Source organism: Pundamilia nyererei, unplaced genomic scaffold (genome assembly GCF_000239375.1).
Source record: "Pundamilia nyererei isolate P.nyererei 1_Seehausen unplaced genomic scaffold, PunNye1.0 scaffold00003, whole genome shotgun sequence".
Lineage (NCBI taxonomy): Eukaryota > Metazoa > Chordata > Actinopteri > Cichliformes > Cichlidae > Pundamilia > Pundamilia nyererei.
In genome coordinates, this window is record NW_005187404.1 from 6,189,790 (window position 1) to 6,213,512 (window position 23,723).

The 23,723-nt window shown below is 42.4% G+C and overlaps 2 protein-coding genes across 2 annotated transcripts; both read right to left on the reverse strand.

The window, feature by feature from the left end:
- Window positions 1–24: 24 nt before the first annotated feature.
- Window positions 25–7,772, reverse strand: rilp (Rab interacting lysosomal protein). Its single transcript, XM_005720791.2, has 8 exons — window positions 7,194–7,772; window positions 5,180–5,303; window positions 3,796–3,917; window positions 2,095–2,280; window positions 1,670–1,839; window positions 1,445–1,570; window positions 1,250–1,333; window positions 25–774 (listed from the first exon to the last, which is right to left on the reverse strand). Exons 1-8 carry the CDS (start codon window positions 7,521–7,523, stop codon window positions 654–656), a joined length of 1,263 nt encoding a protein of 420 aa, XP_005720848.1. The 5' UTR covers window positions 7,524–7,772; the 3' UTR covers window positions 25–653.
- Window positions 7,773–8,180: 408 nt separating this feature from the next.
- On the reverse strand, window positions 8,181–23,119 carry prpf8 (pre-mRNA processing factor 8). The gene is made up of 43 exons (XM_005720792.1): window positions 22,878–23,119; window positions 22,035–22,188; window positions 21,750–21,918; window positions 21,479–21,643; window positions 21,162–21,380; window positions 20,854–21,066; window positions 20,546–20,671; window positions 20,274–20,379; window positions 19,816–20,006; window positions 19,534–19,653; window positions 19,226–19,415; window positions 18,960–19,079; window positions 18,581–18,715; window positions 18,342–18,471; window positions 18,034–18,230; window positions 17,568–17,774; window positions 17,060–17,223; window positions 16,806–16,932; window positions 16,287–16,479; window positions 15,958–16,145; window positions 15,618–15,856; window positions 15,384–15,530; window positions 15,040–15,250; window positions 14,807–14,923; window positions 14,443–14,690; window positions 14,163–14,342; window positions 13,941–14,076; window positions 13,478–13,647; window positions 13,162–13,291; window positions 12,894–13,040; window positions 12,635–12,795; window positions 12,318–12,509; window positions 11,964–12,201; window positions 11,686–11,814; window positions 11,425–11,538; window positions 11,137–11,310; window positions 10,820–11,013; window positions 10,445–10,684; window positions 10,184–10,325; window positions 9,949–10,089; window positions 9,714–9,853; window positions 9,225–9,427; window positions 8,181–8,788 (listed from the first exon to the last, which is right to left on the reverse strand). Exons 2-43 carry the CDS (start codon window positions 22,177–22,179, stop codon window positions 8,634–8,636), a joined length of 7,053 nt encoding a protein of 2,350 aa, XP_005720849.1. The 5' UTR covers window positions 22,180–22,188; window positions 22,878–23,119; the 3' UTR covers window positions 8,181–8,633.
- Window positions 23,120–23,723: the final 604 nt, after the last annotated feature.

Sequence of the window (23,723 nt, forward strand, 5' to 3'; positions counted from 1 at the left end):
ATTGAGTATTTTGGTCTAAATAACCCAAAATGTGATGTCCACATATGTGGACGCCAGGTCCTAGGAGGTTAAACATAGAGTAACCACATGGCTTTAAAATTCCCTCACTGAGGTATGAGTTAGATTGTAATTGTTTGTGAAAATATTTGTATGAGTTATAAAATGAGCAGAACTTAATTTACTGCTTTATGTACTATTAAAGTAGATACTTATATCTATTTAAAACTCAAACTATGTCTTTGGTTTTTTGTTTTTTTTAAATACATATAAACACTGAATCTGATTTTACTGAATTACCAAAAATACATTTTTTTTCTAAGAATGAAAAAAATCATGATTGTCTTCCTGTACAGAATATCATAGCAGTATTTCTTATATCGTACTGTAGTTACACAATGTTCCTCTTGTTTTCTCCTTCCATGATAAAGGGGAAGGCATCAGACATGAACTAATCATGGTTGAAACTTAATTTCAGGAAATAAGAGGGGATTGTTTAAAAGCGCTTCTTTATCTTCCAGCGGTGCTCTGGGTCTGCATTCAAATGCCCTGAGCAAAAACCACAGAGAAGTTGTGACTGAGGTGAGGAGAAAGTGTTGTCTGAGTGTCAAACTTGGAGAAATCTCTCAGTTCAATCTCTGTGCTCAGTAATGCGTTCAGGAAGACCTCAGCTGCTCCGCCTCCTCATTGGCCTCGGAGTCTCTGATGATCTCCCAGGAGGAGTTGTTCACGTCGGTGGGACCCGGGCCGCTGCTTGACCTCGTCAGGAAGCCAAAGCTGCAGGCGACAGAGCAGAAGGGACAGGCCTGAGATCAGATCTGCAGTCAGGGATTACTGCTAAATATAGACCGGGATTGACAAAATCTGAGGAGGGTGACATTGTTAACAGAGTGAGGGAGATGGAGTGATGTCTGCAGTGTTTCTGCTTTTATTCTTTCTTTCTGAGTGGTTCACTTTCTTATTACATTTGCTCTATGTTTATTGACAGGAACAGTGCAAAGCGCTGAAGCTGTTGAAAATTAATTTATGGTTCATTTTGCCAGCATTCTGTTTCAGTAAATGTGCAACAGATGTGGAAATGAGACGGATGACAGCTTTAATCAGCACTGTGACCTCATGTAGGAATGAAAAGAGCACTAATATAAGCCGAAACATAAATATAAAACACCACCAGGTTCTGCTGCTTTTTACAAACCAGGACTCTGGCTTCCAGTCTGACCAATGCGGAGTGATTGTCCGACATCGTACTCACAAGTTTCGAATACGTGACTCAGCCGGTTTCACTGTTCCATCCACTTCTGTTTGGCCAAACAGAGAACTCCTGTCTTCCTCATCACTGCCGAGGAAAAAACAGAGTCACTCAAACCCCTTTCGCTTTCTGAACATCTTTTTAAATCTGCGCATTGTTTCCTATTGTTGTTCTAGAAATCATGTCTGTAAGAAATACCTGCTGCTGCATTCGTTGTTAGGAATCCCAAGCATCTTGGCTTTAATGAGCTTTCTTTTTTTCTTGATGGCAGAGCGCACAGCTTCTAAGAGAAAACCTGGACACCTCTCCTCGTTCAGTATTTCCCTGCAGACACATACAGTCCTTTCAGCGTGTAGACAACTTCACTGGCACCATGACCATCAATTAAAACAAGAACACATGCACCCAAACAAGAAAACCCACCTCTGATAGTAGCTGAGCTCCTCCTGCACCAGGAAGAGGTTGGTTTTTAGCTCGTTCCTCTCGAAAAGGATGTCGCGCACCTCCTTCTTGGTGAAGCACGGCTGATCGGGATCCTTCTGATCGGATGTTGGCTTTTTCTTTGGCTCCTGTGCTGTTTGACTTGGTCGGGACTGACGGGACAACAAACAGTGATCAACAGATTAATTCAACCACAAAGCTGATTCAGCAAAGAGCAGCAGTTATTTGATCAACAGTGCAAGCTTAAACTCTCTAAACACTCTAGAGTGACGTTGGAGTCCAAAGTTCACAAATTTCCCTTTTAAGGCCTTAAGTAAATATTAAGGTATCTCTAAGAAGCATCTTATTCATTATGCGGGAAAGTAAAGAAACATATCTGTCGTATCCAGTGTGAAAGGTGTGCATACCGGCGTGTTGCTGTTGGTTCTGTCGAGCTGTGCTTGGAGGTTTTCTATTTCTTTGTTTTTCTCCTTCAGGTCGGCCTCCATGTCGGCCTTCCTCTCCACGGTGCTCTTCAGCTGGGCCTGCAAAACATTCTGCTTGTGTCGCAACTCTGCATTCATTTTCATAAAGCGCTCCAGCTGCTCCTGAAGCTACACACACACACACACACACATAAACATACACATATATATATGATTTACAAATTTGCATCATGAGCAGTACTGCAGACAGTTATAAACACAGCTTATGGCTAAATCAATGAACCAAGGCTGACCCACAAAAATGGAAATTGGAAATGTGGTATATAAGATTACTCTGCCTTAATATAAAGGATTAAAAAATAGGCATTATTTAAAATAAAATAAAAAATACTCCTTGGTTAACCAAACCAAATCAAAGCCAACTCTTTTACTTCCCCCAGTTGACCATGAAGTGAGTTTTTCTTTCTGTTTAAAAGTCAGCTGATTGGGTGCAAAACGCCAAGCATTAACAAACACACCCAGTTATGGCCGCTATTTAAATCATGTGGTATACATGCCCTGACACACATACAGCCACGTGCAAACACTCACACAATAGCACACACCCACACTGTGGCTGTACCAAGATGAAAACAGTGCCCTGACTTGTCTAAAGTGCAGCTTAAATCATCAAGCAGTAACTGTGTGGATAATCCCTGCCCTCTTTTCCTGACAGTTAGCACACTTTCTGCCTTCCAGTGGCTCCGTTAGAGCGGTTTACATGATGCAAGTTCTCTTGTGTTGCTGTGCGACACATGACTCCACGACTGTGTATGTGAGTATGTATGATATATATAGAAATAACACAATACATAAAACAGGGTTTGAGAATAATGAAAAAAATGCTACTGTTTCCATGGGAAAAGTCAGAAAGTCTGTAAGGAAACACAACTTGCAGCCATAAATCTGATTGAGTGTAACCTTGTGATCCACATGGACAAAGAACACTTTTTATTATTTAAGGGCTGCACTTCATACATCTTTTCATCTTAATTCTCAAGTGACCGAGCCAATATATTTTAATGTTTGTTTATTTATACTTCTACTATTTCCTTTCCCTTTAAAAGAAATGATAAAATGTTTTGATTAAATTAAAGATGTTTTCAGTCGTTATTCTTCAGTGAAGAGTTAACCCGACCCAGCTCCATCTTTAGATTAGTTTCCATTGTCACCATGGGAATCATCTGCCTCAAGGCCTCTGCAGCAGTCAAACTTGTTACTCTAGGCCACTAAAATATTTGTAAGTGGAACATCACAACAGAAATGTCAAAGCTTATAATGTTATCAAAAATAGATAGACACACTAGCCACTTTATAAGGTATACCTTTTAAGCACTGCTTGTTTAAACAAAGATCTAATCAGCTGATCACATGGCAAAAACCGAAGTTCAAACTGAGCGGCAGAATGTGAAAGAAAGGTTATTTAAGTGACTTTGAACGGGCATGGTTGTTGGTGCCAGATGGGCTGCTCTGAGTTTCTCGGAAACTGCTGATCCGCTGGGATTTTCCCACACAACCATCTCTATAGAGTTTACACAGAGTGGTCCGAAAACGAGAAAATATCTAAGAAAGTTAATCTATCAGCCTCCTAAAAAGAAAGAATGAAAAAAGGTTAAGAGTGAATTATATCGTATGTCTCCTTACCGCCTCCACCTCTTTGGTGATGGTAGTTATCTCCTGGCTTTTGGCCCTCAGGTCATCTCTTTGTTTATCCACCACCTCCTTCAGCTTTAGCATCACCTCACGCTCCTGCCGCTGAACACGGTCTAACACACACACACACACACAAATTCACAAAGTGTATCAACTTTGTGTAGCTACTTTTTTAACTACTTTTGTCCCTCTTTGTCTTCATAATTTCATAGCTTACGCTCATTCAAATTGGATTTAACATTTAACCTGTGCTTTATTGTTGCTAATGCTCATAATAGCTTACTCGTGTCATCTAAAATGTAATAAACTCATGAGCCCAAAGTCTTTCTAAGAAAATCTGCACTAAATAATATCGAAAGACAAAAGTCAGCATGAGAAGTAATTACCACAAGACCTCAACATTACACGAGCTTAATACCTTGATCCCATTTGTGTCGATGTGCACGAGGACAGCACGCTGCACGTAATCTTGATTCATTCTACAGAGACTTAAGATTTCAGAGCACAGACAGTATCTCTTGCTTGCATCTACTGTTATCTTGCTTTGCAAATAGTTTTGCTTTCACATTAACAGATTCTGAGAAGTGCATCTCTCAAATGATGCCAACAATTCAGCAAATGAGTTTCATGAGGTTCACCTAGCAGTAAAAATGAGCAGATAATAATAACATTTCTTTTTAACCCTTACACTCTGGGACCTTTCATCAAAACTAAAAAATAACTGAAAGCATATTTGCGGTGAACCTCAGTGGCCAAACAGCCATTTCACTTTTACTACATGAAATGAATAGTCACGTTCACCTGCCTCAGGGCGTCCTGTCAAATAAATCACAAAGTTAAGACGGCATGAGTTTATCTGCCAGTACGCAAAAACTGGAGCCTTACTGTATATTATGTTTAAAAGACTATTGATCGTATCTCTCTGCTGTTTAATTTTTATAGTGTACAGAGTAATTGTTCAGGTTGTTGTCAGGGTTTAATTTTGATGTTTGCTTTTTCTGAACACTTTCACAACTATGAACTTCAGCTAGCAAAAATAACTGCACTATACACACAGCGATGGCCAGTCGGACTGGTTTCAGCCTCAGAGAGTATGATGGTTAACCCACTGCTTTAAATATTTACTGGAACTGGTTGATGTCACGTTTACAGACTAGAATGAAGTAAAAAAAACCAACATAACCACAAGACCTCGAGGTTGATTTACCTGTTTGAAGAGCACGCACTTACTGCACTTCTATAACATGTTAAATTTTTTTTGTTTTGTTTTTTTTAAGGGGGGGGGGGACTGATTTTCACATAGTTCCGATTTTAAAAGCCTATAATATACCTTACATTACAGTTCACTTCAACAAAAATAATTCCTCATACATACCTTCCTGTGCATGGCTGCCTCTCAGCCTGTTCTCCAGCACCTCCCTGTCTTCCTGGAGCTGCTGTATCTGGACCTGCAGCTCTTCGCATCTCGTCTTCCACTGCTGCTCCTTCTGCTGAAGTTCCTGGATGAGATGACAGGAGTCAGACTGTGAAACTAAAACCTCAAAAGCAGGTTCTATTGCATTTTTAGAAGGGGGAAAAAAGATCTGATGTAAGCTGTAGAAAATCTCTAAAGCATTCAAAATATGGATTCAACTTAACCAGTTGTGTCCAAGCAGGTGTGTCAATTTAGTGTTAAGTCATTGCAGATGTTTTTCTTTTCCAACTTTGTTTTATTGATTTCAACCATGACATACATGACATCATGACAACAGCAAAGTCGATCTTGATTTCAGAACAATTGTATGTCCATTACACCCTCCAACCCCCCATCCCGAATTCTCCCCCTTCAAGGTCCACACTAGACAAGACACCGCAGAGATCCAGTCTCTGCACATAAAAAATATCTCAAGACCCATACACATAAGCATAAATTGCAGATGTTTTTCTAATGGCTGTGAGACATCTAAACAGCAAAGTCTGACTTCCCACGACAGCAGAGCTTTTCCATATAATGGCAGCACAAACACTAAATAAAGAGAGAAATAGTCTGACAAAAGACAGTTCATACAGAATAAATGTTATGTTGTAGCTCTGAGAAATCCCCAGGAGGCTGGTTGTTTTTGTAGGAGCTGTTTGACAGCCAGGTCTATCTGTGTGAGGCCCACCTCATGACACAGACATGACACAGGACCTGAGAGATGCATCTAAACCCCCGTTTGATCTACAATCTGCTGCTTCATCAGATATGCTCTCAGTGGAAGGGTGGCTGCCAAGAGGCCATTCTTAAAGAAGGAAAACAGGGAGAAAAAACTGACAAAGAAGAACTGGGCTGAAAATCAGTGGCAACAGGCCCTATAGAGTGTTGAATCTGAATTTGATCCATCATGCAATACCAGCATAGCTTCACTCTTCAGCATGACAATGATCACAAACACAGGACCTCAACATCCATGAAGCAGTGTGAGATCCAAAGCAGAGCTTTGGGTGTTGGCTAAAGGTGGCCAATCCAAATACTGACTTTGGAGCTCCTTAGAATTTGACATGTTCTGTTTTTACCTTATAAACTGTATTTCCATGTATTTATGCACATGTTTCAATAAATCGTTGCATTTTCCAAGAAAAATATAAATAAATGAGGTGGCACAAAACTTGTGTACAGTACTGCAGAAGCTCCTAAATGATGCTATGACCTCAAGAACGTATTAACGTGGTTCTTCAACATTTATAACTCTATAGCTACAGTTATAATTAACGAAAAGTCCCTTTTAAATGTGGTACTTTACACCAAGTGATTACTGGTAAGATGCTACTTAAGTGGCTGACTGCTAATTAGCTAGCTTCTTTTTCTAGTGTGGGTGGTAACACTCCCAGTGCTAAAGCTAAAATCACTGCTGTGTCTTCGTGTGATTTATAAAATACATTTTACAATATATAACAGGGGACATAATAATTAAAGTTAAACTATGCCAATGTTAAATGTTCTCACTGAAAACTGTTAAATTACAGAGTCTAAGAATAACTGTCGGTCTACGTGGTTGCCTTGACGACACGGGGCGGCACTTCAGGTATTTAAAGGTGGCGGTGGATTGATATCAAACAGGCAGTTATAAGGTTTATATCACGCGAGGTCATGCAAATATATATGCAAGAGTAATTTTAGTTTCACAGTGACATAGTATCACAGAAAAAAAAGAGTTATGGAGCTACGTTTTCACTACAGTTGGGAGCAGTAGCATGTAGGTTACCCAAACGGTGCAAAATCACCTCGAAATACATCAGACTCGTTGACAAACAGCTCTATTAATCTGCTGTTATAACACAGAGACGCACACTCGGTGAATAACACGCACAGGCGCCGTTGTATTATTTACAAAATGGTGGTGTGACTGAAAATCCCCCGCGTCTCTCACCCGTATCTCGTTTTTATCGTTGGCCTCGTCGTTTTCCTTCCCCCCGCGTTTCTTCTGCTGTTGCAGCTGTATGGTCTCGAAGGTCTTCAGAAGCTCCTCTTCCCTCAGTTTGTGAGCGTGGTTCCTCGACGCGAAGCTCTCCAGCAGCTCCAGCACTTTCACTATCTTCGGTACTAGACCCTCAGCGCTCTCTTTGCCGTAACCGTCGATGAGTTTCTCCACATCGGTGCCGATCACTTTGGCTATCTTGTACACATCATCGACGGTGAGAGCGGAAAACGTCCTGCCGAAGCAGTCCTCCAAGTTTTTGGTCTCCGAGAGCGTCTCCATGTCCGAGCAGCTCGCTTCACATGCTCTTCACAGGCTATCGAAACCGACAGGAGACGTGACGGCAAACCGTCAACCAAATCAGCGTGCAAATTTTAAACCTCACCCTCTGCCGACACGTCTAAACTTGACCTGCTCCGCTCACGACGATGCCACTTCATTTATTTAATGTGTGGTCACATTACATCAGCCTACCCAAAAAAATAGACACAGAGCACAACAGTGGACAGTAGGCTGTTGTGTACTCGCTGCTGGGTGGTTCTACTTTTCTGACCAATGTAGTGCGAGTACAGAGAAACATGCACAAGTATGCCTGCTAGGTCGAGCTTACTGATGCATGCAGCAAAGCGTAAACTTAATTTCCTCTGCAGATCTGCAGTCAGAAATGCTGGCCTAGAACTGTCTAGGGAAATAAAATAACGGCAGAACTGCACATAAACCTGGAAATATAGCTTCATTAACCAAGACTAAAACAGAAAGTAAAGTCCTGGCTTATTATGGGGATACCAATATGCTTAAGCAAGCGCAACCAATATGAGTGGTTCAAGAGAAAGCAATTTGACCTCTCAAAACAGGGGAAGTGAGCCAGAAAGTCCCTGTCCAGCCTTACTTCCCCTCTGGGGGCCAAAAAAACCCAAACCTGACATTACCACCACACTGTTCATAAAAATTGAGATCTTTATTTAAACTCAAGCTATGGTGTGACAGGATGTACAGTACGACATACAACACAGTAATAATGGGGCGTTACTGGCATGAAAGAACAACTTTCAGTTTCAATTCTCAAAAGAGTGAACAGTAAGCATGTCATTTCCCCTTCCTAAACAGAGGTCTGATCAAATATTATACCAAATTACTGTGTACTGAAAACTACACAAATGCACATGTGAGATGCCACAAAGACTGAAGTAGCCTTACTGTAATAGAGGGGAGGGTAGAGTAATATCAAATATCAAAAAGGATCCTAAAGCCTTTACATTAAAAAACAAAACAAGAATTCCATCATCACAGTTACATCTTTTTCAATAGCAATATTACAGGTTCTGAAATCTGAGCGCCACATAATTCTGGCAGAGCTTTCAACGAAACAGGTCAAGTGCAGCACGTCTGCCCTCAGGCGTACATGTCCTCGCGGTCGGCATTGTAGATCTCGCCCTCCTGCAGAGAGGCAAAGTTTAAGAAGTGCGAGGGCCGGTGGACTTCGTGGTAGAACTCCTTCGGGTTGGCCAGCTGGAGGTCGTACTTCATGTTTGGATCGTGGCGCACGCCTGTGGTAAAGGGAATTGACAGGTTTATTATTAGCATATATAAATAACTAGAACAGGGGTGTCATAAGGCGAGCGACCAGAACAAATTTTGTTATTTTACACATTTATCATGTAGAAAAAGAAAACATACTGTTGTATATCTTACATTAGAATATCAGGGATTAAATGTTTAGCTAAATGTCTTCACATTTTTCCTAAATGTCCGGCCAACTTAAGGTTAAAGTGCAAAATGAGTTTCACATCCCTGGATCTAAATAATTGTGAAGCAAATCTGCACACTAAAATCAATGAAACAGACACTGGGGCAGTGGAAACATCAATGTATCCTACTGATCATTCAAAAAACAAGAAAACAAAACGCTGCACTCAGGGCAGATTTGGCAACAGATATATAGCAAGCAATACTAATATAAATACAAGAGCTTTGAATACTGACCCATGAAGTTGTAGTTCCAGGAGCACTGGCCAGGTACCATGAAGAAGCCCAGGAAGCGATCAGACAGCAGCATCTGCACCCTTTCATAGTGAGACGGTAGGTAACCTTTGGGGTTGTTGCCCTTGTCCGTGTTCTGGCGACCCCATTCGTACCCGCTGGGTGTCAGCTTGTAGGCTGTGAGCGTGCATGAACCTGGGGTGAAGCTGAAAAGCACAGACAAGACACTCTTAAGTACAAGTCAACTATGTCTGAAAATACAGTTATAACTACAATTTCTTTTAAAGAGTCTGGTGCATTTTAAAAATTTATTTTAGTAATTAAAGAGTTTTTTAATAAAATTATAATATAAATAAATGGATTTCCAATAGAATCACTATACTGCGTATTGAACTTGCAATACTTTAAACTCCATTCAAGTTAGTTTTTTTTTTAAACTGCTACAGATTTTACCTTCCTACACTCTTTTCATAGCAAAGTAATGAAGCCTACCTGCAAGTAATGATGATGGTCTTTTCTCCATCCCATGAAGGGTTATCAGCCATGATCTTGGCGTGGGTAGTGACATCCTGTGGGGACAGCTGCGGCGATTCATTGGGCTGCGTGTGAATCCAGCCAAGGGGTTCCATTTCCTGTTTAGGGAAAATAAAAATAAAGCTTTAAAGCTGGAACAAAGCAGCCAGCAACGCTATCATGTATCAATTGCTAAGAATAAACCGGAACTTACTTTCAGGTATTCATGACCAGGCAGCTGGTTGGGCAGGTGGACAGTCTGGTGAGTCCCCCACTGGGGCACCATGACAATACAACGGATCTCCTTCACCTGGGGGTTGTCAGGTGGGCTGGTGCCATACAGGTAGCCTGCAATCTGGAACAAAATAATATGGTCAGCATATATACCTGAGCATGTTGTTACAATGGGCTCAGTTGATGAAGTGATGTGTAATATGATGAATACATACCTGTGCTCGCAGATCTGAGATGCAGATGAATTTCTTGAGGACATTTTTGGGCAGGATGTAGGTGTAACCCGTCTCCTTGATGTCATCAGATGAGACGTAGATGTGGTTGGTTCGGAGATGGAGGTTCGCAGCAGATATGGCCCTGACATGGGGAAAAAAAACAACAACAACAAACAAACATGATTTAGGTCTTCATATTTTACTCAATCACGAGTGAACTCTTAAAACAAAGTCTGAACCCCACAAAAGCTGCATTCATACCTGACTCTCCATTCAGTCTTGGATGAGAACGTCTGGGTCTCGTAGTTGGAGGTGGTGGAGGTGATGATCTCGTCTCCATGCTTGTTGACCGTGCGGGTCTGTGTGGCGGTAAGCTGCGACTGTTCTTTGGTCTGTTTCTCGATCTCAGCAATTTGCTGGCGCTGTTGAGACGGAGCTGAGATCTCCATTCCCAGGATGATGTCACGGATCTCAGACTGGGTCAGTGAAGCTACGTTCACACTGAAAGGAGACACAGGAAGTATTGACCACAAAACTGGTTATATTTAGCTCCAAGTTACAGAAAACAAGCAGCTATTTGAGGTACATACAGCAATTAGTTTGTGCAAAACTTGGGAACTCAAACTGAAGACTTACTTGTTCTTTTTGCCATAATCAGCCAAAATTAGATCTTTGAGTTGCACTTCCACCTTGATCCACTCCTCATCAGTGAGCGTGGGCCAAATGTGATGGGGCTCGGTGATAGTCGTTTTGTCAGGTTTAAGGATCACCTTGGCACGGTCATTGTTGACGTGGAGCGCTCTGAGGATCAGGATAAGTCGAGAGAAGGCCTACGGAGCAGACAACCAAACACAAACTACTTACACAGAGAAGAGAGTAAGGGGGCTTTAACAAAAAATTAACAAAAAACCACCATCATTGTAAAACAATTACAACCCTGGTGTGAAACTCACTGTGTAGGACGAGATGGTCTTCAGCCAGTCATCATAAAGGTTGAACAGCACCATCTGTGGTTCTGTAGCCTTCAGGATCAGGTCTCCAAACTTCTCCACTTTCAGACAGGCCTGGAAGGGCAGCTGCAACTCCGAGCCTTTGATCACAATGTTGGGGAAGTCGAGCAAGTGGACCTGCACAGGGAGAACAATGCATCACAAACTGGAAAAGTGCTGCAGTGTGGTTTCACCTCTGAAATATTACACTGAGCTAATCTTCTAAAGTTTTATTAGCATAAAGAGTCTCACCTCCAGAGGGTCGAGCATGCCCTTCCTGGTCACAATGATCTGTTTTGGCTGCTCCTCCACTGGGAGGGAACGAATCAGAGCAGCCACTTCCTCAGCTGTTTTCCACTTGGCCAGCTACAGAGATAATATAAAAAAAATAATTAAAAAAAATCAAGTTAAACACCTTTGATAAAAAAAAAAAAAAGTAACTTACTAACTAAAGCCTTATATTTCATATCTCTGCCACAAGCTATGCTGTATTTCTGAGAGTAAGGGATGTACCTGTCCCAGACGTTTCTGCCCAGCCCACACAGAGGTGTGAATGATTTTGAGGAAGAGCTGACCGGTCCTCGGGTTGAAGATGAAAATGGCTCCATTGATGGGCTTCGTGGTCAAGTTACCCTCAAAGGTCTGTTGAAATAGGTGGAGAATACTTGTGACTACATTTTTTTTTTAATATTACTACTACTACTACTACTACTACTACTACTACTACTACTACTACTACTCAACAGCAAAATACACATTACTTTCTTAGAATTACAAAAACACCCTTTTACCTTGTGGATAGTGACTCTGTAGACATTCGTGTCATCCACAAACCAGATGATCTGGTTGGAGAACAGTTCACCGTAGTTCTGTGAGGACAGGTACGGCTCAGTGGGCTCAGAGGAGTACAGCTGCAGACCTTTGCGGATGCGTTCCCTGAGCACATACAGGGCAGGGTTGGCCTTCATGATCTTAGCCATGGCCTGCTGGATCAAAGGCTTGCCTCCAGGGAACCAGTTACCATACGCACTACAAAACAAGAACACATTAAATGCTGGGTTTAAGTAGATGCTTAAAGATAGGAAACAAGATTCTTATCTTCAAACAAGACAGTGCGCAAAATCTGGCCCTTAGACAATACTAACCTGTGGAGGTTGTAGGCCAGATCAATAGCAATGAGCACCCCAGTAGGAGAGGGGTAGATACTCATGTTGTCTGTGGTGTAGTCGAGGAACTTGGCCCTGGCATAGCGCTCGATGTCATGGGAGTCATAGTCACCCCATCGGAGCTGAATGTCAATCCAGTACTTCTGTGTGGTGGTGCTGTCCATCACGTCCCTGCAGGAGGAAGTGAACATTTCAATTTAAACAAGATTTTCACTTTTCTGTTTTGGACCTCATTATTCTATTATAAACTAATGTTTCATCCCCTAAAAAACTTAAAATCATGCTAAAAGTCATACTTTGAGTCAGCAAGCAGAGAAGGCCGGGAGACGTTCCACTTGTAAGATGCAAAGAGAAGTATGTCAGCACAAGATGAGTTCATCTTGTAGGACTTCCTGGGGTGAATGGTCTCCTTCTGCACAGTCTCAATTTCCAGAGCATCCAACTCCTGGTCAAACACCTGAAAACCAGAATCAGAAAAAACATACAAATTTACGTTCTGACTTGCACAATAATTCCTGTGCTGAGGAAAAAGTTTGGTAAATGAACAGAACCTACCTGACAGAGATCCATGACAATGCTCTCATGGATCTTCTGCCACAAGTGAGCCCTGAAGATCTGAATGAGGGAGATCTTCAGCGTTGGGATCTTGCCGTGCATGAAGATTCCTGTCAGGTCAAGCTGCACTTGGAAACCCACATACACCTAGAAACAAAAACATACAAACTTTAAGCCACTACAGACAATCTTTAGTTTTCCTACACAACAAAGACTCATATGTTCTGTAAGATGTTTCTTTTCCTCTCTGGTTCCTGGTTGTACTTACATTGGCTCTGTTGATGGTGGGTGACCACCAAAGAGTGAAACGACGGTTGGGGATTTGGTTGAGACCAGATCTCTGGGCATTAGTCAGCTTCTTCCATTTCATGGACTCCTCAAAGCCACTGGCCTTTTCCCTAAAACGCACAGAGAGAGAATCGGTTTTTAAAGGCAATTAATTAAATTTATGACAAATTAGTTTCCTGGCAGTTATACACTCGCCAAGTGTATCGAGAAAAGCACACAAAGTGATCCAAGTGTAAAGTCTATTGTGTGATGCTTGCAATATAATTAATTCCTGTAAACATTTAAAGTGCTCTCACCAGAAGAGACCCTCCCAGGTGGGGAAATAAGTGCCTTTGAAGAGTGTGTGCTCCAGAATGCCCTCCACGCCACCGAGCGCCTGGATCATGTCTGTGCGGTAGTTGTTCAGGTTCCACAGTTTGCCATCGTGTCTCTGGTGTGTCCACCAGAACGGATTCTGCTTCAGCACCTGCAACCAACCAAGGAAGAAAATACAATCAATAGCTGGAAATAGCTAAATGATAAACATCATGTAATAGCATACAGACACGTGCATTACAAATAAAACTGTAAACAGTCTTGTTAATCGGTAAACCATTAAAGTCAACACAACTGCTGCAGAGTGCAACTGAGACCAAGAGTCCCAACTATTTTTAATCTGCTTGAGTTTACTTAGAATGCCTGAATTATTAAAAGGCACTTCATGTTTTTATGTAGAATCTTAACACTTCTGCTCTTTGCACATCGCTGTCTCCATCATACCTGGTACTGTTTAAAGTCAGTTCTGACTCTCCAGCCTTTGTCATAGGCCAGTGTGTGTCTGTCCTTCTGGAAAAGAGTGTTGATCCTGGGGATTCCTCTGTCCCAGGAGTCCTCCAAATCTTCCAGAGTTAGACGCCTGGAATAAAGATGAAACGCTGGTTATTATGGTGTCTAAACTAGCTGCAGTGAGTCCAAATCAGATAAGAGAGTAATCTGCTCTACCTGTTCTGGGCAATGGCCTCCTGTCTCTTGAGCGCATACTCAGCCCAGACCCTCTGAGAGTCGATAAACTCGCTCTCCCACGGCTGAATGTAACGATACAAGTTAGGGATCAGCTGGTCTTCTTCGTGGCTCATTCCAGACCTGAAGTGGGTGATGCCCACATCTGTCTGCTTGGACCACCTGTTAAAGAGTGAGACAAATGAGTGTGTGATTGGTTAAGACACCACAGCTGAATGAATTTACAGACTAGAAGTTCACACATATCTGCAAGGAGACCTACCTCAGGTCTGACTGCGGGATAAGCACGTGGCCCATGGACAACATGCCGAGACCGCCCAACTCTTTGGGAGTGTAGAAGACCACGGGAGGGAAGCGGCTAGGCATTTTGGAGTTGAGACCAATCTTAATACGTGTCTGAATCTTGTTCTCACACTTCACCAGCAGGTCCAGTAGCTCCTGTGTATTTACTACAGCCTCACGGAAGTAGGTCATCAGACCAATCAGAGCTGTGTTCCACTTATTCACAATCTGAAGATTAAAAATAGAGAAAGTAGTAAGTTTTCCTTGATCTAAATGCAGCTATAAAAGGATCAATGAATGTAACAATAATACTCTAGTTTATAAAAAGCAAGATCTCCGTTAACCTTGGTGAATGTGGTGGATCCAGAGGCCATCAGGATCTGACGCACTCTGTTGTGAAAACGCTGCATTGACTCATCATCCACCCGCAGGAAACACTGTGCTGTCCTCTCTTTGGTCACCTGAACAAATAAATACAAATGTGAACTTCAAGCCCATTTAATCAAAAAAAGGAAAATCTCTTTAATTTGTTTTCCAGACACTATAGCAGCAGGTTTGTTAGCATTATAAATTTCACCTCATTCTGCAGGTTCCAGACACCATCCTTGTGAGTGAACTCCTCATAGCTGGTGCGACACTTGGGAAGGATGCGGCACTCAAACCCACACATGTTGAAGAGCAGGTTGGGGTTGTCTTTGCTGTACACGGACACAAAGCTGTTCTCCCACTGGACTGTGGTCACAGACCTGGGCAGGCGATTCTTGATGTCCCAGAACACTGCGCGTCCACTGGGAAGATTTGGCAAGTTCAAGCCATTTTTCATAAAGTCTAATTTTCGTTATGTGCAATATTCAACAAAGATTAGATCTACATAACAATAATCTACAAGCTTAAGAGTGAAAGGTTGAAAGAAAAACTCACAGATTCACATCATGCTTCATCAGCCTCATCCGGGCATCACGAGGCCAGCACTTCTTATTGTTGTAACCCACAATGTTCTCGTTGTTGGGGTCCGGGTGCTCTGTCAGATACCTCTGAATCAGGTCCCTGGCCTCATCAGCAGAGAATCTGGAACCACAAAAACAGTGACATCACTTAAATGTGTAAAAACAAACAAGTGAGAAAATGTCATCTTATCACTTAGTGCAATCCTACCTGAAGAAGATGTGGATGCGGTCGATGTAGCGGCAGTACAGTCGGATTGGGTGAGCGCTCTCCGTGGCAGTGTCTTGAAAACTGAGGAAGTCGTTGGGCATCTGAGGGGGACCAGCCATCTCACTGGCACGGTGCAGGCCGAGAACCAGGAGGTCCATCACCAGACCGTAGTACTGCACGATGAACGACGCAAACTGGAGACCCCTGATGATGCCGTAAGAGTTGGTGTGGTTCATGTCCTATGTGAGAGGAATAAAGATGAAGAGAAACACTCAAAAAATAAATAAATCTAATCAGTTATCTTTAAAACTGCTATATGAAAAGAAATAAGCACCCTTACCTTGTAGTTGATGACCACGTTATTCTTGGCTGTCATGTAATCAGCAATGTTGTGGTCAACGATAAGACGCAGCAGCCTGTTGAGCAATGTCAGATCAATCTTCTCGTACATCTTCTCATAGCGGGACTCGAGCATCACGTTGCACTCTCCTTCTCCAGTCTCCCACACGTCCTGCAAGTTGTTGATGCCTGAATAGAATAAAGGAGCATTTAAATAAAGCTGAAAATGTCATCACATTTGCCCACAATGTTATTCAAACTGAGATTATATTGTATTCTGGATCCTTTCTGAGATACTACACAACACAATCAGCTATATTCGAGTCTTACCTTGGCACCACTTGTAGACCAGCAGCGGTGGTGGTTCTGTATCAGCAGGTTTGATCCAGGGTGGGAACAGGCGTCTCTTGTCTGCTTCATACCACAGGTACTGATCCAGGTAGGCATCAGTTATCTTCTCCAGGGGCTCCACATCATACACTGGCACCAGGTGGCTGTACAAGTCCATGAACTCGATACCCACCTGCAAAAGAAGTAGTCACTTAGAAACTAACAAACGGATGTGATGAGAAGAAAGACTTTTACAACAGAGAAACTCAAGGCTGTAACAGAAATCAATTCTTCTGGTGGTTTCCCAAAACGACATCCCAGTAACTATGTATCTACACAGAAGCTAGGAAATACTGCCTCACATTTATGTTACTTATGTTTGTAAACTGACCAGTGAAACAAAAAATAAATTAGAGCAATACATTTTCTTCTAGTGTTCTTGTCTACTGTTTAAAGCCAGAAACATCCCTGTTAACTAAATGAAACTCTTAGAAAGTATCCACACATCTTCTCCCTGACCTCTTTGAAGGCTCTCTGTGTTAGCAGGTGACGCTTGATCCTGGAAAGAGCCTCGTGAGGGTTGTCGTAGGCCTGCTCTATGAGCCCGAGCTCCTCCCTCTGACTCTGGTTCAGACGAGACTTCACGCTGGAAGGATTTAGAGTGGACATGGAAACAAATTAATAATAAACAAAACATACTCTGGCAATTCTGCTGCCTGATGTGAGAAAATATGCATCGCTAAAGTTAAAGGCAATGTTCTCAGCTTGCTTACCTGTATGCTTCTTTGAGCCTCTCCAGCGCCAGGATGAGCAGCTTGGTGTCATGTTTGTAAGACAGTGGGGGGAACGGGATTGGTGAGAAGCGCCGACTCTCCAGCCAGTGCACAGTGGTGGTGTAAATGGCCACGGCCTCTTCTGCAGTGATGTAGGGACCATCCTGTAAACAGAATACACACACTTTCAATTATATGGCAAAAAACTAAAGGATGCAGCCATTTTTACCTTTGATACAGAGATACAATGAGACCTGTTTTCATATATTATAACATCATGTAATAATCAGAAAAGTGTCTGAATAGCAAAGGGCCAGTGGCAAACGCAACCAGCAATCAAAGAACCACTATTCACTTTAATATTCCTCCAGTTCTTACGCACAGGCAGGCAGTCCAATGCAAGTGCGCCTTTGTAGGAGGACAACAATCATCATTTCACCTTAAATGCGTTGACAATGCAGGGACTTTACTAGAGTTCTTTTTTTAAGATTTCTTCTTAGAGTATTACCTTCAGGTAGTTGTGCTGTCTCTCCTGTTCAGCTTTCAGGTACAGACGGGTCAGTCTGCCCAGGTTTTTCTTGCACACCGTCTTATCCACAGTGGCTCCGCGACGGATTCGCTCACGGTTGTAGTGGGCTGTGTTGGTCCACCAGTCAGCTTTGGCCTTCACGTATCGCAGAATCATGTTCTCAATAGGAGTAGGCAATCCAGGTACCTAAAGTGAAAGAAAAAGATAACATTAGATATTTTCTTCTCACTTAAATTCTAATTTTTAACAATGTTTGTAGTATCTTTGTGAAGTTGTTCCAATATCTAATCAGTGCTTTCAATACTGTTCCCTTTATTATCCAATTACCTGATATTTTATTCATGTTACCAAGAATTTCACAAATCCTTATTTTTCAAACCACAGGCCATCCATTCAAACGTAACAAGACACTCAAATGTCAAAAAGATTCCTGAGGAGACCTGACCTTCCATGGGATGTTTGCTTTCCAGCACCTCCAGGACTCGCTGAGGTGCTGCAGGATGGTTCTGGCCTTGTTCTGTTTGATCCCCTCAGGCATCATGTCCAAGATGTCATGCATCACAGCCGCACGCAACTCCAGGTCAAAGTGAGACTCCACACGCTGTTTGGTCACAGTCTTTGCAACACCCTTCGAGTGACGTCCTGCAGAGGAAATCAAAGCAAAACCGCCGCTGCTGCTGAAACTGCTACAGTTTCCCTCAGAGAATAACTCTGATTGTGTCAGAGAATCACACAAGTAAAATATGTTCAGACCTTCAAACTGTCTGGCCAGCAGATTTCCAAGCCACCGCTCCAACAGGGGGGTGATGCCCCTCATGAAGAACAGCCACACCCTCCAACCAGGGGCCCAGAAGCCACAACCTGGACCCTTGCCCACAGGACCCTGAAAACACAGACAAGATTAAAACTTAAATGTGATTGTGGGAAAATATTTATACAGAAAACAGCTTCACCTTAAGTGTGCAAATTGTTAACATGGGGCAATTACTCACGGTATTGAAACGGTAGTAGATGAGATGCTTCAGGTCTTTGCACATCCGGATTTGTCTCATCAGCTTGTACTTGTACCGGTACATGCCTGTGAGCTGACCCACATGAGCGAAGATGTACTGCAGTCCGTCAGCCAACTGCAACACAGAAACACACCTTTGAGGTTGGTCACGTGTGCAAATCAACACATAAAAATAACTACTGAAAAAAAAATTTCAAATAAAATCATGTTTTAATCTTATGAACATGAAAAAGATTTCCCAAAATCCTTTATCAATACAAAAGATACATCCTTGCATTTTATACTGCTTTTCATTAAAGAGCGCTTTTACCGCTACCCTGTGAAAGCAACGCCTGGCCAATTTCCACTTCACAACTAACCTGGAAGGCATCAACATTTCCCAGTCTGTACTGCACGTGGCTGTCAACCACCAGCTTGCTTAGACGGAGAACCTCTCTGCACAGATGAAAGGCATTGCCGAATCGCGACTTCTTTCTCTCCTGAAGGAGGCAAAAAAATAAAAAATAAAAAATAAAAAAAAGTCATAGGTCAGCAATGGTCAAAAGAAGTGCACTTCATACTAGAATACAGTCAGACACTTAACAAAAACAAAATGTGAAGTTAGATCCTGCTCTGCAGATTGTACCTTTGTGGTCAGTGTCTTGACAGGCTTCAGGTTGAAGTTGTAGTCCAGATGCAGGTAGTTGAGGTTCTTACGATGGATGAGCAGATTGAGCATGTTGTAGCCCTGTCTGCAAACCTGCAGGCCAACCTCCACCCAATCCAGCTTTGTGGACTGGAAAAACTTTGTGGCCTTAAAGGAGCGGAATAGGTATCTACAAGACAACAGAGGGATAACTTTTACAGATGAACTTGGATAATGAGCAAAATAAATAAAGGTTTAATTAAAAATGCATGAAAGCAGGATATCAAAATAAATCCAAGGATGCACACCTCTTCTTCTGGGCCTTGGGTGGTCTGTGTTTGAGAGCATTGAGCACGTAGTACTTCAGCAGTTTCTGGTATGACACACGTACTTTCACTGGCTGTCCAGCAGGGCAATGCTCGCGGTACCTATAAAATATTTTAGCAACATATGTTTAATACTTATCAGATTTTTTTTTTTTATTATTTTAACCCTAATGCAAAACAAAATCTTCCACACAGCCAACATCTCTTCAAACAGTAAAGTACTTCAGATTTACTCCTGTCCTAACAGCTTCACAGTTTGCTCACCAGTTCTTGATCAGGGGGATATCGATGGCACGTCTTGTTCGGCCAGATCTGAGGTTGAAGGGTCTCGGCGCCCACAGGAGAGCAATGCCATTGGCTGTGTTGTCTGTGTAGAGTGGGGTTTCTTTGAGGAAGGGTTCCACAAACTCAGCAAGCTCAAACTCCTCATCATCATCTGGCAGAGGCTCCTGACTCTGAGAGGTGACGGGAAAAACAATGAATCACTTTTAAGGGCAGAAGGGCTGGAATTCAACAGACTATAAAATAACTAGAAGAGTTATCTGAATGGTGAAAGGTGATCTGCAGCTGCAGCCAATAATAACAAGTCACCATTCATTTTACTATTCCTCCAGTTCTTACACACAGGCAAGCAGTCCAATGCAAGTGCGCCTTTGTAAGAGGACTTTGATGAAGAACACCACGCACCAAAGGGAGACAAGTAGATAATGTGCAACACTTACCTTAACAGAATGTCTGTGTGAAATGGGGTTGATCAGTGGGTCAAAGTAAAATGCAGGAAGATCGGGGTCTTCTGTTTTGATAAAAACCACATTTGGTGTGTGGTACCTAGGAAAAAAAACCAAAACCAAAACATCACAAGTGTTGCTTTTATATAGCCATTATGAAAAATAAAACAAATCTATGACGTTTATAAGCGATGAATGTCTCTCCTGTCTTGAATGAAAAAGGATTTTTCAGTCAGCCGGTATTTCAAGTAAACAGCAGTTCTCACCAGGTGAGGTGGACGTGGTGGGGCAAATTGTTGTACAGGTAGGGGAAGGCGATTTTGTACTCTGTCCTGATGGGCTGTCGGATGATGATTTTGTTGATGTCGTTGAACTCGTTCCAGTCTTCATCCCTACAGAAGATACAGAGGAACCAGTTAGGACACAAAAACACCAGCTTCTATTTTCACATTATGTTTGGAATCAAACAGCAATATCAAACAATTACAAGAAACATTTAAATTCTGCACTTTATTAACATTAATAACAATAAGTCTTTAGAATATTCATTTTATAAAAGGGCAAAAGAACATACTGGAGGTTGATGTCTCTGACCAACGGCTCAAACTTTGGTCCTCCAGGGATGGCCATGTTTAAAGCCTTGGACGTGAAGAAAGCCTTCAGGTCAAAGAGGTAAAAGTAGTTTCTATCAACCAGATCTGTCAGAAGCTGATTGGCCAGACGGTACAGTGTGGACATCATGGGCAGTGTGAACTGCCAACGACGATAGGTGGTCCCATTCACAAACCTGAGCAAGACAAAGATAAATCATCAATTAATGTTTTAAGCAACATATCAGTTGAATATGTAAACCTGTCTGTGAAGAGAGCCATGGCTGCTTACTTGGCTGTGTCCTTGAGGGGCTGATGTTCATAGAACCAGTCCACAACTGAAGCATCTTCCTCTGGATCAAGCTCCATCTGAATGGCCTCCAAGGGTTCCACATCAAGAATATTGTCAGCGTAGTCCAGTGGCGGCTCCTCATCATCAAAGGGTGGAAAGCGCATTCTTTTGAAGTGCCGACGATCTCTTTTCTCACGACGCATCATGATCCACATGGTGCTGGGATTAAAATCGGGAAAGAGACAAATTTACATTTTATTGAATGGAAATGATCACAGTTGGCTTGAAAGTTCTCAGCAGTAGAAACTCTCCCTTACCCCCACTGTGAAATGTAGACTGGCTCAATGACCCAAGGGATTTCATTGACAAATGAAATGGCTCCAGTGATGTGATAAAGCACGGGCACATCTCGAATCTGTTCCCAAGGCATCGGCATGTTTTCCAACAGCTTCAGCACTGCATGGGGCATGTACTTGAGGGCACTGTTCAACAAACAGACACAGAACAAGCATATGAAGATGTTATCAAGAAGAAAACACACCGACTTTTGTTAAGACTTTTAAAAAGGGATAAAGGAGTCATCTTTACCCAAGGTAGACCCTCTTGTCATGGCGAAACTTTCTATTGGTCATGTCTCCATGGTCCCTGATGATCTTGCGGACATGTTCAGGTGGCATATCTTCCTTCTGAGCATCCACAAAGCCAAACTTTCTCTTTTCTGAGTAGCGCTTTGCCTGTAACTGCTGCCATTTTCTTGCTGTAGAGTTGAAAGACATTTAATAATCGCAAAGTTAATCTTGTCCATTTGTGACAACATCTTCACTAAAAGCTCAAAACATGGAAGTCCCGCTTTAGTGGATACAAACAACATACCCTTCTCTTGTAATTTCTCCTCAGACATGTAGTCTGGGACAGGTGCAGGAAGGGACACACCAGGCGGCACAGCAGTTGGTACCCCTGGTGGCACACCGGGTGGCATCGCTGCAGGGACCCCTCTGTAAGGAAAGGCAGCTGCCATGGTGCCTCACTATCCAAAACAAAGACAAAAACCAAGGTATTAAAATAAGTGAGGTTTTTGATTATAACTGTATATAATCAAAACCCTGAGGAGAGAGGCGTTACATGTCAAAAAACCCAAATTACAATTAATTTAACTGAAACAAAAAATTGATCAGAAACATATTACACTGGCACATGAATTCCTTGTCTGGCTCCTGCAACCCACAGATTAAATAACAGAAGCCACAAAGTGAACGCGTGTGCTTAATACCTTGCAACGTCTAGAAAATAGAATGGCCTTGGACATAAACGCCTTTCAAAAATAAAAACTAGCTTCTTAATTCGGTAGAAAATGCATTTATTTCACATTAACTCATCTGTGTAGCTTCAACATCTTCGTGCTCACAGTTGATGAGCTAGCTAGGTTAGCCTAACATGGCCTCCCGGATGGCACAAAACTGCAACAGCAAGGCGAACTTTGCCCGCGTTTAACTGTTGTTAGCTCGTCCAGAAACAGCGTAAACCCGGGATATCATTCATAAATGGCTACATTATGTTACATGTAACACATTGTACTTCACGCCGCAGCACCTGTTATTAATTAGGCCAAGAGTGGAGGAAGCGGCAACTTAGCCAACTGCTAAAGCTAGCACGGTGGCTAACGATTGGGTGAGAGGTAAAATTAAGCAATAACAGAATGCATTCAACAACACGTACCTCGCTTACTTCACTCCCAATGTTTCTTATCGTTGGATAAAGCCTTAACCCGCACACAGTCAGCTAGCACAACATTTCTTTCTTATTCTCCGTGTTTTCCGCCTCAGTGTTGGGTTGATGTGCGCTAACACAAAACTGCATAGACGCACGACGGCGGACACACGATGAACGAGCTTCAGTAGTATTCACAGACGGCGGTTACGCCCGATATTTCTCTACCCCCGGTAAAGAATCTGCTTTACGCCAGTAAATATGCGTAGAAGTTAAACAAGCGCAATTTTTGCGAATACCCGTATGATCCCGTTTCCGGTGCACTACTGCCCCCTGCAGTATTGGAGTGCGATCCTGTAAAGTTTGTTGCTTAAACAAAAGCATGATTTGCTGATTTGTTGTATTATTTAATCACATTCCAAATATTTCATTACAGTTATTTGCTTCTTGTTTTATTTCTGACCTGAAGTCATTTATTTCTTTCGTCATTTCTCTTCCGTCCTTTGTACTCCTCTCTAGGGACTACAAACACAAATGTAAATCTCCAAAAGTTGATTCTGTTAAACTGGACGTAGCGTTTTGTGGGAGAAACGTTTCGTCACTCATTCAAGTGACTTCTTCAGTCTCACCCGAGGACAGTCTGGAGACTGAAGAAGTTACTTGGATGAGTGACGAAACGTTTCTCCCACAAAACGCTACGTCCAGATGAACAGAATCAACTTTTGGAGATTTACTTTCCTGGATGATTGCGAATGCATCAAGACAAATGTGAATTGCTTTGCCGCCACCCCCCGCCAAAAAAAGCCGGTCACGACAGACAAACAATGACGCCTTTATTGTGAAAAGACCACACCG

What these genes read in the sequence shown, in the direction of transcription:
- rilp (XM_005720791.2), bottom strand. Translation starts at nt 7,523, where the DNA reads ATGGAGACGCTCTCGGAGACCAAAAACTTGGAGGACTGCTTCGGCAGG. An exon ending in ACGATAAAAACGAGATACGG is followed by an intron (nt 5,304 to 7,193) that starts GTGAGAGACGCG and finishes CATCTCATCCAG; the next exon opens with GAACTTCAGCAGAAGGAGCA. An exon ending in GAACCAACAGCAACACGCCG is followed by an intron (nt 1,840 to 2,094) that starts GTATGCACACCT and finishes TTGTCCCGTCAG; the next exon opens with TCCCGACCAAGTCAAACAGC.
- prpf8 (XM_005720792.1), bottom strand. Translation starts at nt 22,179, where the DNA reads ATGGCAGCTGCCTTTCCTTACAGAGGGGTCCCTGCAGCGATGCCACCC. An exon ending in GCTGGCCAGACAGTTTGAAG is followed by an intron (nt 18,231 to 18,341) that starts GTCTGAACATAT and finishes TTTCCTCTGCAG; the next exon opens with GACGTCACTCGAAGGGTGTT. An exon ending in TCTGGAACCTGCAGAATGAG is followed by an intron (nt 14,924 to 15,039) that starts GTGAAATTTATA and finishes TTATTTGTTCAG; the next exon opens with GTGACCAAAGAGAGGACAGC.